General features: G+C 37.8%; 1 protein-coding gene across 2 annotated transcripts in view; it reads left to right on the forward strand.

Moving 5' to 3' along the window:
- Positions 1-13,157, forward strand: part of SWAP70 (switching B cell complex subunit SWAP70) — a 94,031-nt gene that overhangs the window by 35,746 nt on the left and 45,128 nt on the right. For both annotated transcript variants that reach the window (XM_029207419.1, XM_029207418.1), the window contains exon 2: positions 4,131-4,271. In XM_029207419.1, the coding sequence (XP_029063252.1) occupies positions 4,239-4,271 (33 nt within the window). In that variant the 5' untranslated portion in view covers positions 4,131-4,238. The remainder of the gene's footprint in view (positions 1-4,130; positions 4,272-13,157) is intronic.

Below are 13,157 nucleotides of genomic sequence, written 5' to 3' on the forward strand. Positions count from 1 at the left end.
CAAGAAACTTGCAAACACTGATTAGAGTGATTGAGGGGCAGTCCTTTTACAAATCAAGAACTTGTAGTCCTATTTCCTCTTGATTGCTTTTGTCCTCATCTGTTTTCCAGCTTCCTCATGGGGAGAGGAGGCTAGTACCTCTTGGAACAGTTTCCCCCAAAGGCGGGTGCTGAGAGATGAGGGCTTCCAGAGAGAGAGTGGTCCCAGATTTCTAGATGGATGTGTTCTTCACCACTGGATTTAAGTTGGCTCCACTGAATAGCTCCAGCCATGTTGCTGGGTGCTGGAGAACTGCCCAGGTGGGCACCAGTCCATCACTGCACCTTAACAATAACGTGCATGCATGGCCACAGCATTCATGTCACTTTTGTATAGGCAGGGCTCTCTTTTTTTCCAGGAGGAGAGGGAATGTGGCCGGGCAGGGAAAGGGCACCAAAGTATAAGGTTTGGGTTCTAGACCTAGTTTCACGGCACATACAACTCTGTCACCTGGGGGACATCTCCTTATCTCTCACTCAGCCTCTTCATCTGTAAAGTAGCAATACCATCTACTTTCCAGGGGTGAGACTAAAACCAGCTAATGGATGATGTGAGTCTACTCTAAAAAGCATAAACTGCTGTTTAAGCTTATGGAGATTTTACTTCTTCTTATTAGTTTATATTCTGGCCTTCAAGAATTTGTTTTTTTAAATACATTTTACTTTTTACTTAAAAAACTTGAGATACTGTCTAGGCTTTAAAAAAATTACTGATAAAATTTTTTTAAAGTTTAAAAGATGGCACATTTTTTTTTCTTTTAGTTACAAAACTTTTCCAGTTATCTATTATTCAGTTTGTTATTTTGTTTGAAGAAGACTTCCCAGTTCTAGGCCTTACTAACAATGAAAAAAGCCGAATTTCTGATCTAAATTATAGTTCTTTCTGTTGAGTTCATGAAATGAGTTTGGGTTGATAGTTAAGGATTGAGCTTTTAAAAACATTGCTTTTAGAGACAAGTCACCAACTCTTCCTTTTGCAGTGAGGATACTGAGACTAAGTGAGTAAGTAGCAAAATATTCTAATATTTAAAAAGGGTAAATGGCAAACCACTGTACAGGAACAGACCACATGAATAGGGCTGGTACTCAGGTCTCCTCTTCCAGGGTCCTTTAATGTAATCTGCCTCCCTCACAGTTTGCTTAACTAAATGAAGGTGGTTGAGAAAGTTATCACTGGATTTAGTTATCCCTGTACTTAATTGTCCAAGGCTGAAGTCTAGAGTTTAAATCTAAATCTTCAATGGGATCACTGGTTGAACTAAAGCAGCTCTGCAAAGATGTTGTTGACTTTAGAAAACTGGAAACATAATGTTCCTTGTTACTGGAGAGTGTTGGACCAGCAATTACAAAACCTGACTTCTAGTCTCAGTTCTCCTAAGTAACCTAGTCAAGAAAAACAAATTTAATCTCTTTGAGCCAGTACTCACCATCTATAAGATGAGAAGGATGACAATATGGTATCTAAGGCCCCTGCCAGGGCTTTAGTTGGAGGATCTGTGAAACCCAAAGGCAAAGAAAGGGATGGGTGTGAGAGAGAGTGGTGTCTGCTTTTTGTACCCTGAGGATTTTGCATTAATCAGTTACTTTTCTCATGTTATTTCTCTATTGGAAAGCTTTCCAATTGCCCTTTTCCTATCCAAAAGCTCTTTTTATTTTAAGGCCTAGGTTACATTTCACTTAGTCTGTGAAGTCATTGTAGCACACACTATTCTTTCTGAGCTCATTTATTGCCCTTACATCTTATTCATCCATTAGTCATGGTACATTGCTGTGGAATATGTCTTCCTTTTATACCTAATCTCTAGGGAGTAAGTTAGTGTAGAAGAAAAAGTGTAGAGTTCAAAGATAAGTAGATTTAGCTGTATGGGCTTAAGCTGGCCATTAAGAAAAGTGCGCGCGTGTGTGTGTATGTGTGTGTGTGTGTATGTGCGTGTGTATGTGTGTATATATACGTGTGTGTGTGTTTAATTTTTAAAATAGTTTTTATGTTTTTTGAATAGGGAAAATTTTTTCCTAAACTTAATGAAAAGGGAGATACAGTAAGAAATCTTCTTTTGCTCCTGGTCTGCAGTCATACTAGTTTTCTCCCCATGGTTACTCGTTTCTTATATATCCTTCTAGAGTATCTTATTTTTTCTTCCTTTTACTTTTACACAAAAGATAACCCACTATATGTAGTCTTAGGTACATTGCTTTTTTCACTTAAGTTATCTTGTAGATCTTTACGTATCACTACTCAGTGAGTTCCTCACTGTTCTTAACGTTCTATGAACGTACCATAGGTTAACCTGTGGTTGGGAATTTTAACTTGAGTAAAGTCCCAAATAATTAAAAAATTTGAATGACCGTTGAGCGTTATATGAGGAGTATGCTCTTTATTTCTCTATATTTCCATGGTATGTTGCAGTTTTTAAGCTCCTTGCATTCCTGAAGTTGATCCTCACAAAACCTTTTTGGAGGTAGATAATTACTCTGTAGGTTTTACTAGGTAAATAGAGAAAGGAAATGTCTATTGAGGATTTTGCTGACTGTGGTGCAAGATTCAGTAAAAGCTCCACCGTGCCCTTTTCATGTGCTTTACTACTGGCAAATAGAAGTTTTACTTGAGAAAAACAGCCTGCTTTGTAGGGGCTGATAGAAGTCTTCATTACTTCATTTATAACCATTTGTGAGTTTACTTCCTTTACTTTACTTACTTCCTTAAAACCAGTAGACCATGTAGAAAAGGATCTCCACATAAATGGAGCTTTGAGAAACAAAACAAATGTAGAAAGAAGATATGCAAATTTTTTTTATAGGTTAATTTTTTTAATCTTAAAAAATTCTAATGAAATATGTGTGTGCAGAAAAAAGTAACTTGCTTTATGGAATTGAAAGTATTCATTGAGATGAATTTGGCTCCTTAAGCGATTAAATGGATAGGGCTGAGACAAACAGGGAAGATTTTAACCTGGGATTTAACATCTAATAAGATTCTGTGTTAGAGGCAGCATGGCCTTAGCTCTGTAATTTGACCTGTTTAGAATGCACAAATGGAATTGGAAGGGATTTAAGTTCTATATTTAGATTTTCATTTAATAAGAAAAAAGAGTAGTACTGAAAGAGCCCAGACTGCTAACTCAGCTACCTGAATGTTAAAGTGTGCACTTCGATTATTGCAAGACCAGGATGCAGATTTTTTTTTTTTTTTTTTTTTGCGGTGCGCGGGCCTCTCACTGTTGTGGCCTCTCCCCTTGCGGAGCACAGGCTCCGGACGCGCAGGCTCAACGGCCATGGCTCACGGGCCTAGCCGCTCTGCGGCACGTGGGATCCTCCCGGACTGGGTCATGAACCCGTGTCCCCTGCATCGGCGGGCGGACTCTCAACCACTGCGCCACCAGGGAAGCCCCAGGATGCAGATTTTTGACAGAATATTTTCAAGCATTTTGGTGACTCCTGAGATTTTTTTGCTATTGATTTTTCATGTATTTCTAAATTGGGCCCTTGATTTCTTTCTCTTTTTATATTTATACTCTTTTATACTCATCCTGAAAACTTAGCCTAGCATCACAGAATTTTAGAGATGTTTGGATGCTTAGAGATTACTAATTAATATCTGGTATATTTGTGTATTAACTTGGCCCTTTATATTGAACAAAGGAGAGAACTGAAGCCCAGAGAGGTTGTGGCTGGGCCCAGGTCAGCCACCGTGTCCAGAACCCCCAGCTGCAGCTGTTCAGAGCCAGGTTCTTTCTCTTACAGCTCTACTTGATGGACTGCTCTACTTAGAAGTTTAATTTTAAACACATTCTCTCGCTCTTTCCCCCCTTTTTCTTTCTAATGTGGGCCAATTAATAAAAGACTACAAGGAGTCTGCCACAGATCTTGCATGGAGCCTGGCTCATTGTAGGGCATGTAAGAGAGACTTGTGTGAAGTGGACCAGAGCTGGGGAGGCAATGAGACACTATGGGTAACAGGTGGGGAGCTGGCAGCTGGCAATTTATTCTTCATCTTTCTCTCCCCAGGACAGGGAGCAGCCAGTTGTGTTCGGACAGTGAAGGTGCCGTGTGCTGGTTAGTGGATGCCTCTAAACTACCCTTTTTCTCCCTTAGGTCCTTTCCCATAACCTGTGCACAGTGCTGAAGGTTCCACATGACCCTGTTGCCCTTGAAGAGCACTTCCGGGATGATGATGAGGGGCCTGTCTCCAATCAGGGCTACATGCCATATTTAAACAAGTTCATTCTGGAAAAGGTATGACTCTAATCTCTTCCTTCTTACAGCATTGTTCAGATCACACGTTTCAAGTGGGCCCTATAGCCCCTTGTTGGTGAGTTCACTAAGGAGTTTAGGTGTGAAGCATCACGAGATAAATCAGAAAGGAAAGAAAGAATGAGACTGACAGTACTCCTATTTCTCTCTCTTCTCCAGTGTCTTCTAAAACTTCGTTCGATATTTTTATGACTTGGCTCTTTTTGGAAATTAAGTATTCTGTATTAATCTGTACCTGTCTTCTCTTAGGGAGCTGTTTTTTCTTTTTAAATTCTCGTTCCACATGTACTGGCAATGATTGTTAAAGCATGGATATGATGGGGTAAAATGTGATGTTAATTATCTTTATAGATATCATACAGCAAAACTTTCATCCTAGACTTTTTCGGGTGCCACTTGGATGCTTCCTCTGGGATATGTTATGAGTAAAGATGCTGTAAAAAATGATTATGCGGGCTCCCCTGGTGGCACAGTGGTTGAGAGTCCGCCTGCCGATGCAGGGGACACGGGTTCGTGCCCCGGTCCAGGAAGATCCCACATGCCACGGAGCGGCTGGGCCCGTGAGCCATGGCTGCTGAGCCTGCACGTCCGGAACCTGTGCTCCGCAAGGGGAGAGGCCACAACAGTGAGAGGCCCGCATACTGCAAAAAAAAAAAGATTATGCGTTTGGAAGCCATATTGGTATTTTCTGCTGGGTTTGGTTTCTCCCTTGGTTTGGATAATTAAAAATGGACACAGTAAAGTTTTGACTTTAATGTTCTTTTATTTTTTTTAAAGAAAATAATCTAAATTGATGGCACATTTAATTAAAAACATTGGTGATTAAAAAATTACAAAAAGTAGCTTTGTTATTAAATAGTCAATTAATACAAATATAGGAAATAAAAAGTAAAACCTCTTTACCCTTTTTAGTCTGACTCTGTAGGAGTAACCACTTTTAACTGTTTGATGAATATCTTTGCTGACCTTTTTATAGACATGCAAATACACACTTATGCAATACATGGTGTTTTGTTTCTATACCAATAGGATTATGCTACATATAGTTCAACTTACTTTTTTAACTGAACAATATATTAGTGTCATCTTTCCATATCATGTACATTTAGTTTAGGTATGAAAGTAATCATATATGCACATGAAGGGTTGGGAATTACTGCTTTTGCTTATTTATAACACCAAGCTTGAAATTTTTGGATATATGTCAAAAATGTCTTTCAAAAAGTGACAGTGATAATACTTTTAAATTAAAAATAAAACACATTAAAAAGCCTGTTTTCCAATCACCTAAATACCATAACTATTGACATATATTTTTCTGTTGACTTTTTTGGGATTTTTATAGCTACTTATATTTATAAATTCTTTTTATAGTTAAGTGTCTTTTTTATTAAAGCAAAGTACAGTAATTAAAATTTACAATAATAATTTAAGTTACCGGTATGGAGAATGCCAAAATGTTGGTCAGCATTCTCTTTAAAAATCACATTATATGTTTTAGAAATTTTGCAGCAAAGATTGTCCAAATTGCGGTGTATTCATCTAGGTAGTATTCTTTGTACCTATATCTATTATTCCATATCACCCTCATAATACAATTTTTTGCTCTTTATTTGTGTGTGTATGTTTTATACATATACTTGGTCATACTTTAATTAGAAACAACTGCAGAGGGAGAAACCACACCATAATGAAATGAAAGACTTGATCAGACTCACAAAAGCCACATATTGTGTGGTCCAATTTATGTGAAATGTCCAAAATAGGCAAACACATAGAGATATAGAATAGATTAGTGGTTGCCAGAGGCTGAGGGGAAGTGGGAATGGTGAGTGACTACTGATGGGTTTGGGATTTCTTTTTGGGGTGATGAAAATGTTCTAGAGTTACATAGTGATGATGGTTGCAAAACCTTGTGAATATACTAAAAACTACTAAAATGCACACTTTAAGGGTGAATTTTATGGAATGTGAATTATATCATGATAAAAAAGATTCAAACAAATTATACAGAAACTGATGTGTGAGGTTTCAAAACTTCACAGTATGATGCTGTACTATTTTCTAAAGCTTTTTTGGGCTGTCTTTCTGTTTATTAATCAGGTAGCTCATTTGTGTTTATAGTTGTATTATAAGTAAAAATGTCTTTTTTGGTGAAGAAATTCTTTTTATTTAGAAAAAATTCCCCCAGCTTTATTGAGATATTATTGATACCTAATATATGTAAATTGAAGGTGTACAACGTGATGATTTTTTTTAATCTAACTTTTTAAAAAATTTTATTTATTTTTGTCTGTGTTGAGTCTTTGTTGTGGTGCATGGGCTTCTCTTGGCGGTGGCTTCTCTTGTTGCGGAGCATGGGTTCTAAGTGTGCGGGCTTCAGTAGTTGTGGCTCTCGGGCTCTAGAGCGCAGGCTCGGTAGTTTTGGTGCATGGACTTAGTTGCTCCGTGGCATGTGGGATCTTCCTGGACCAGGGCTCAAACCCATGTCCCCTGCATTGGCAGGTGGAGTCTTAACCACTGCACCACTAGGGAAGTCCCCCAATGTGATGATTTGATACATATATATATTGCGAAATGATTACCATGGTAAAGTTAATTGTGTTATCATTGCCTCCCATAGTTACCTTTTTTTTTTCCTTGTGGTTATAGCTTTTAAGATCTACTCTCTTAACAACATTCAGGTATATAGTCCTGTATTGTTAATTGTTGTCACAATGCTGTGCACTAGATCCCAGATCTTATTCATCTTAAAGTTTGTACCCTTTGACCAGCATCTCGCCATTTCCCCTACCCCCCAGCTCCTGACAACCACCATTCTACTCTCTTATTTCTTTGAGTCCATTGTTTTAAATAGTCTGCATTATAACTGAGAACATATAGTATTTGTTTTTCTGTATCTTAAAGAAATTCTCTTAACCATGATTAGCTACAACAGCTTCAGAATCCTTGAGTTTACCGTTTGATATTTCTGCACTAATTTAAATAAAAGGCAAGAGGTTTTGAATACAACTATAGTGGTGAGAACATTTACACTCCATTAACAACCCCTAAGACAAGTGGTTAGGATATGGTACACGCCCAGATCCCACAGAAGGGGTTAAAATTAGGTATATCCCTCTTTTATTCTCCCAATATCTATTTTAATCAAGTTTAGGCCCTATGAACTAGAAATAAGACAGTCAGTCTGCAATGGACCATCAAACCCAAAGGACTCCCTGTCTCTGTGCGTCTAGGACAAACAACGGCTAGTTCCCTAATTTTTTCCCCTAAAGTATGTGTTAGCACTCTGGCATCATGGACTTTAAATAAATAAAAAATAAAGACTTATTGTCTTCCCTACTTTTAAAATACAAAAATGTGTTTTAAACAGATACTATAACCTCATCATATTTTTACTTTTCAAAAATTTCAATTTATTTAAACAAAATCAAACCAAGTTCACATAGTAAATATGTCTTATATTCAGCAAATGTTTGATGACCTGCTGTGTGCATGTGTTTAATCTTAAAAACTAAAGACAATAAGCAGAATTATGTCTGTTATTAAAATATATAGAACAGGGACTTCCCTGCTGGCACAGTGGTTAAGAATCTGCCTGCCAATGCAGGGGACACGGGTTTGAGCCCTGGTCCGGGAAGATCCCACATGCCATGGATCAACTAAGCCCGTGCACCACAACTACTGAGCCTGCGCTCTAGAGCCCAGGAGCCACAACTACTGAAGACCGCGCACCTAGATCCCGTGCTCCACAGCAAGAGAAGCCACCACAATGAGAAGCCTGCGCACCGCAATGAAGAGTGGCCCCCGCTCACCACAACTAGAGAAAGCCTGCGCGCAGCAACGAAGACCCAACGCAGCCAAAAATAAATAAAATAAAATAAATAAATTTATATATATTAAAAAAAAAATATATATATATATATACACATATATATAAATGAAACATACTGGGGGATTCTCAGAAATCTGGAAATTGCTTTGTTTTTCAGTGCTAGAATTTGTGTGGGCTGGACTAGTAGATAGAGAAACATGGTTGAATATCTGAAGTGCTGTACCCTGATATCACATTTTGTTCTCCTTGATGTAACTCTCTTTAAACATCTTGAATTTTAAAGTTTTAAAATGTTCTTTGTTTTAGTATTTAGGTATTTAAAAGTTTTGTAACTGGGGGAGAAAATACAGCAGTATTTAAAAAGTCCAAAATTAGCCACAAAATTTGGAGAAAAACTTTATTCACAGAGCAAGTGAGGATGTGACGAAACAGTGAGCCCTTGTTTATTATTGCTTAGCCACCTGGAGTGGAATTTTGCCTGGCCTTCAATCCAAATAAAGCAGGCAAGGTTTTTGTGGTGTGGGTTTAAATTGAGCAAAGATTAATGCCTTGTTTTGAAACTTGGTTGAAAAAAATGCCAATAGTGACTGAAGAATGTTAACATAAAAACTTAGAGATTGTCATCAGTTATGCAATGAAAATATGAAATGACTAAACATTTGCAAGATGTGCTTTCCTATATATATGTGTGTGTGTGTGTGTGTGTGTGTGTGTGTAAAGTCTCATGTGATCCTCATGGTAATCCTGTGATGATGCACAACTGGAATTCTTATCCCCATTTAACTCGGGAGGAAATAGAGTGCATAAGGTTGCCTAGCTAAAAAGGGGTAGATAGATTTTGAACCTAAGCCATTTCACTTCTAGACCAGTGTCCTTTTAACTATATGTACTATTGAGGGATTAATTACTTCCTTCCAGAATTAATGTTTTCCAGTTACTGGTTATGTAAGGGCAGGGGTAGAATGGTTTAAAAGCCATTCTGATCATCTCAGACTATCTCAGCCTCCTTCTAGTTCTCTTAGGTTCTTTCTCAAGTGTTTTAAGGTGATTTTTTTCTTCTTAATTAGTATCTGGTGTTCCTCAGTGTTCATTTTGGTCATTTCCCCCCAAGGTTATTTGAGAGGTTTTCTGCCTTTGCCTAAGAGAATTACTCAGAAGCGGTTGAGACCAAGAGATAAATTATAATGAAACTTGCTTTGCAAAAAGTAATTTTTCTATTTGGTTTCTATATTTGCTTCTTCAGAGAGAATAATTCCTGTTCTTCTTCACATTTTGATAGAATTTATTTTCAGCTTTCCTGAGGCTTCAGATGATTAACATGTGTGTTCTTGTAGCAAATATTTTGCCTCCGCTGATTGTTAACTTTTTCTTTGCTTATTTGTTAAATTTCTTCTTTAGAAGAAATAGGATTAGAAGAATAGGATTCTGGGGACTTCCTGGGTGGCCCAGTGGTTAAGAATCCACCTGCCAATGCAGGGGACACGGGTTTGAGCCCTGGTCCGGGAAGATCCCACATGCCGCGGAGCAGCTAAGCCTGTGCGCCACAGCTACTGAGCCTGCGCTCTAGAGCCCGCGAGCCACAACTACTGAGCCTGCGCGCTTAGAACCCATGCTCCGCAGCAAGAGAAGCCACCACAATGAGAAGCCCGCACACCACAACAAACAGTAGCCCCCGCTCGCCACAACTAGAGAAAGCCTGCACAGAGCAATGAAGACCTGACGCAGCCATACATACATACATACATACATACATAAAAGAATAGGATTCTGTGAACATCTAGGAAGAATTTTTTGTGAGCTTCCCCCCACCCCTCTTTTTTTTGGGCAAAAAAACCCCTGCGCCTGGCTTATCTGATAGTGAGTAATTGAAGAAAGTGTTATATTGTTAACTTTTTACTATTGAGCCCTAGTAGACTACATAAAAAACTAGTTCTGCCTCAGCATGTTTATGAGGCAAACTAAGCCTTTCATGAGATTTAATTTTTGGTCCAAATCATGGTCAGTTATTTTCCCTGATTCTACACAATAAAGGTTGGTCTGGGCTATTTGATGATTAAAAACCAGTAATCCATTGGCAATAAGCCAAGTCCTAATTGGGGAATTTGCTGCTTTCTAACATAATCCTTTTTTTTGTTTGTTTTTTTGGGAAACATACACACACACACACACAAAAGAAAAACACACAAAGAAAAATTTTTGTTCAATATAATGTCCCTTTTCTAGAGTCTAGCAGTCTCTGCTTTCTGTTTTCCTAGGCTGGACATTTTTGCTTTCTTACCGGATGCTTGCTCTTCCTGTGTTAGTTATAGTTCTATAAAATGAGTTTTCAAATTTCTTTTAGTGGAATGAATATGCCTTCGCATTCAAAATGTTGTCAAATGTATGCCTAACAAGTATCATTTAATAGGAAGGGGTACTGCTCTTAAGTTCCCCAAACCATGCTTTTGTACAGTTCTTTCTTATTGTCCTATAGCCTATGTTATTTTTTTCTTTCATTGTTGCTTGAAAGTTATATAGTATTAATTTGGTACAGTGGTCAAGTTGGACTCTACATTTTGGTCAGATTTGTAAAGTTACACAGGACTAAAAACTTCGGAGTGATTAAAGAGGTTCCCTGCTGAGAATATGGGTGACTTTATGTCATTGAATACTTTGGCCAGCAATATAAATCTAAGAGTGATGTAGTTTAAAGAAATATTGTTTTCAAAAATAGCAGCTTTACTGAGATGTCATTCATGTACCATACAGTTTAACTATTTAAAGGGTACAATTTGGTGGTTTTTAGTATAGTCACATTTTTGTGCAACCATCACTAAAATCAGTTTTAGAAGATTTCATTACCCTCCCTCAAAAAAACTGTACCCATTAACCCTTACTCTCCTCTCACAGCCCTAGGCAACCACTAATCTACTTTCTACCTCTATGGATTTACCTATTCTGAGCTCATACAATATGACTGGAATCATAATATGTGGTCTTTTGTGTATGTCTTCTTTCACTTAGCATCATGTTTTCAAAATTCATCCATGTTGTAGTACATAACAGTACTTCATTTCTTTTTATGGCTGAATAATATTTCGTTATGGATATACCATATTTTGTTTGCACATTGGGTGATGGACATTTGAGTTTTTCCCGCTTTTTGGTTATTATGAATTTACCGCTGTTAGCATGCATGTTCAAGTTTTTGTGGGGATGTATATTTTCAGTTTTCTGGTATATACCTAGGAATGGAATTGCTGGGTCATGTGGCAACTCTGTGTTTAACCTTTTGAGAAACTGCCAAGCTGTTTTCCAAAGCAGCTGGGCATTTTACTTTTCTTCCAGCAATGGCTGAGGGGTCCAATTTCTTAATATCCTCACCAACATTTTTTTTTTTTTTTTTTTTCCTGTACGTGGGCCTCTCACCGCTGCGGCCTCTCCCGTTGCAGAGCACAGGCTCCGGACGCGCAGGCTCAGCGGCCATGGCTCACGGGCCCAGCCACTCCGTGGCATGTGGGATCCTCCCAAACCGGGGCACGAACCCGTGTCCCCTGCATTGGCAGGCGGACTCTCAACCACTGTGCCACCAGGAAAGCCCAACATTTTTTTTTTTATTATAGGCATTCCAGTGGGTATGAATCTTACTGTGTTTTGATTTGCATCTCCATGATAATTAATGTAAAATACTGTTTTTAAAGTTTTTTTTAATTGTAAAGGCAATAACAGGATATTGTTGAAATTAAGAAAAAAAAAGGAACTTATTAAGAAAATATGTTTCACCCATAACTTTAACATATATAGGCAGTTACTGTTAACATTTTGTATGTGTGCTTTGAGTTTTTATTTTATTTATTCTTTTGGCTGCGCTGCATGGCTTGTGGGATCTTGGTCCCCCAACCAGGGATTGAACCCAGGCCCTTGGCAGTGAGAGCACAGAGTCCTAACCACTGGACTGCCAGGGAATTCCCAAGTTTTTGTTTTTTAAAATATGTTTTTATATATTATTTTTCAAGTTGGGATCATATTGAACACTTAACATTAATATTGTCCCATATCATTAAATTTTTTAAAAAAGACGTTGAGTATACATATGCTAACATTTATTTAGAGTCTATTGTGTATCAGGTACTAAATGTTTTAAACAGGTTTCTAATTAAGTCTTTATGTCAACTCTGTAGGTTAAGTACCATCATTACCACCATTTTAAAGATGAGACGGACCCTGGGTTAAATTGCTTGCCCAAGGTCACCCAGGTACTAAGTGGTATTCAGTGACTGTATAATAGTTTTGTACTGTGACTTTATACCCATTCCCTTTTTGGTGGACTTTTTTTTTCCCCACTCTTATAAATAATAGTGACTATCCTAGATAAATCTTTATCTGACTCGGATTCACTTGTTAGGATAGATTATTTGAAGTAGAATCACTGATCAAAGAGTATGAATGCTTTCTGAGAAAAAAAATTTCTACAATCAATTTCTAAAGCGTCCAATTGGCCAGTTTCCCTGTCTTCTGAGAACCGTCTCTGTTCCACAGCCACTTTAGTCTTGAGCTGGTTTGTATGAAATTTCTAGTTTAGAGAACATGTGAGTTTAGTTTTGTAAATACCTTTAGTGCTTTGAGTCAGAATTGAGGTCATACCTTATTCTTCATATGTATGAATTTTGGTGTGAAGTAATTATATGTTAAAAATAATAAGGACTCTACACTTTCTTTCTGGGAAATTATCCTCCATTTGGACACCTTGAAACCACTAGCAGCCATTATTATTAAATGTGAGACTATTGATTTAATATGTGTGATACAAACTGGAATTTTGGAGCACAGTTTGTAATTGTAGATGAAATGGAGTATGGAATCATAGATTTCTAGACCTTTTGTAGTTAGAACAGACCTAGAGACCATTTCAATTTATGGATTTATTTTCATTGAGGTAATATTGAATATTGAATCCATACCTTTCAATGCCTTGCTATTGTTTTAAGGTAAGTCCAACATCTTTATCATGGCACACAGGGCCACATTCAGTTTGGCCTCTGCAACCTCTCTAG

The sequence above is a fragment of the Monodon monoceros genome, unplaced genomic scaffold (assembly GCF_005190385.1).
Source record: "Monodon monoceros isolate NGI ecotype Baffin Bay Population unplaced genomic scaffold, NGI_Narwhal_1 Super_Scaffold_7, whole genome shotgun sequence".
In the NCBI taxonomy this organism is placed as follows: Eukaryota; Metazoa; Chordata; class Mammalia; order Artiodactyla; family Monodontidae; genus Monodon; species Monodon monoceros.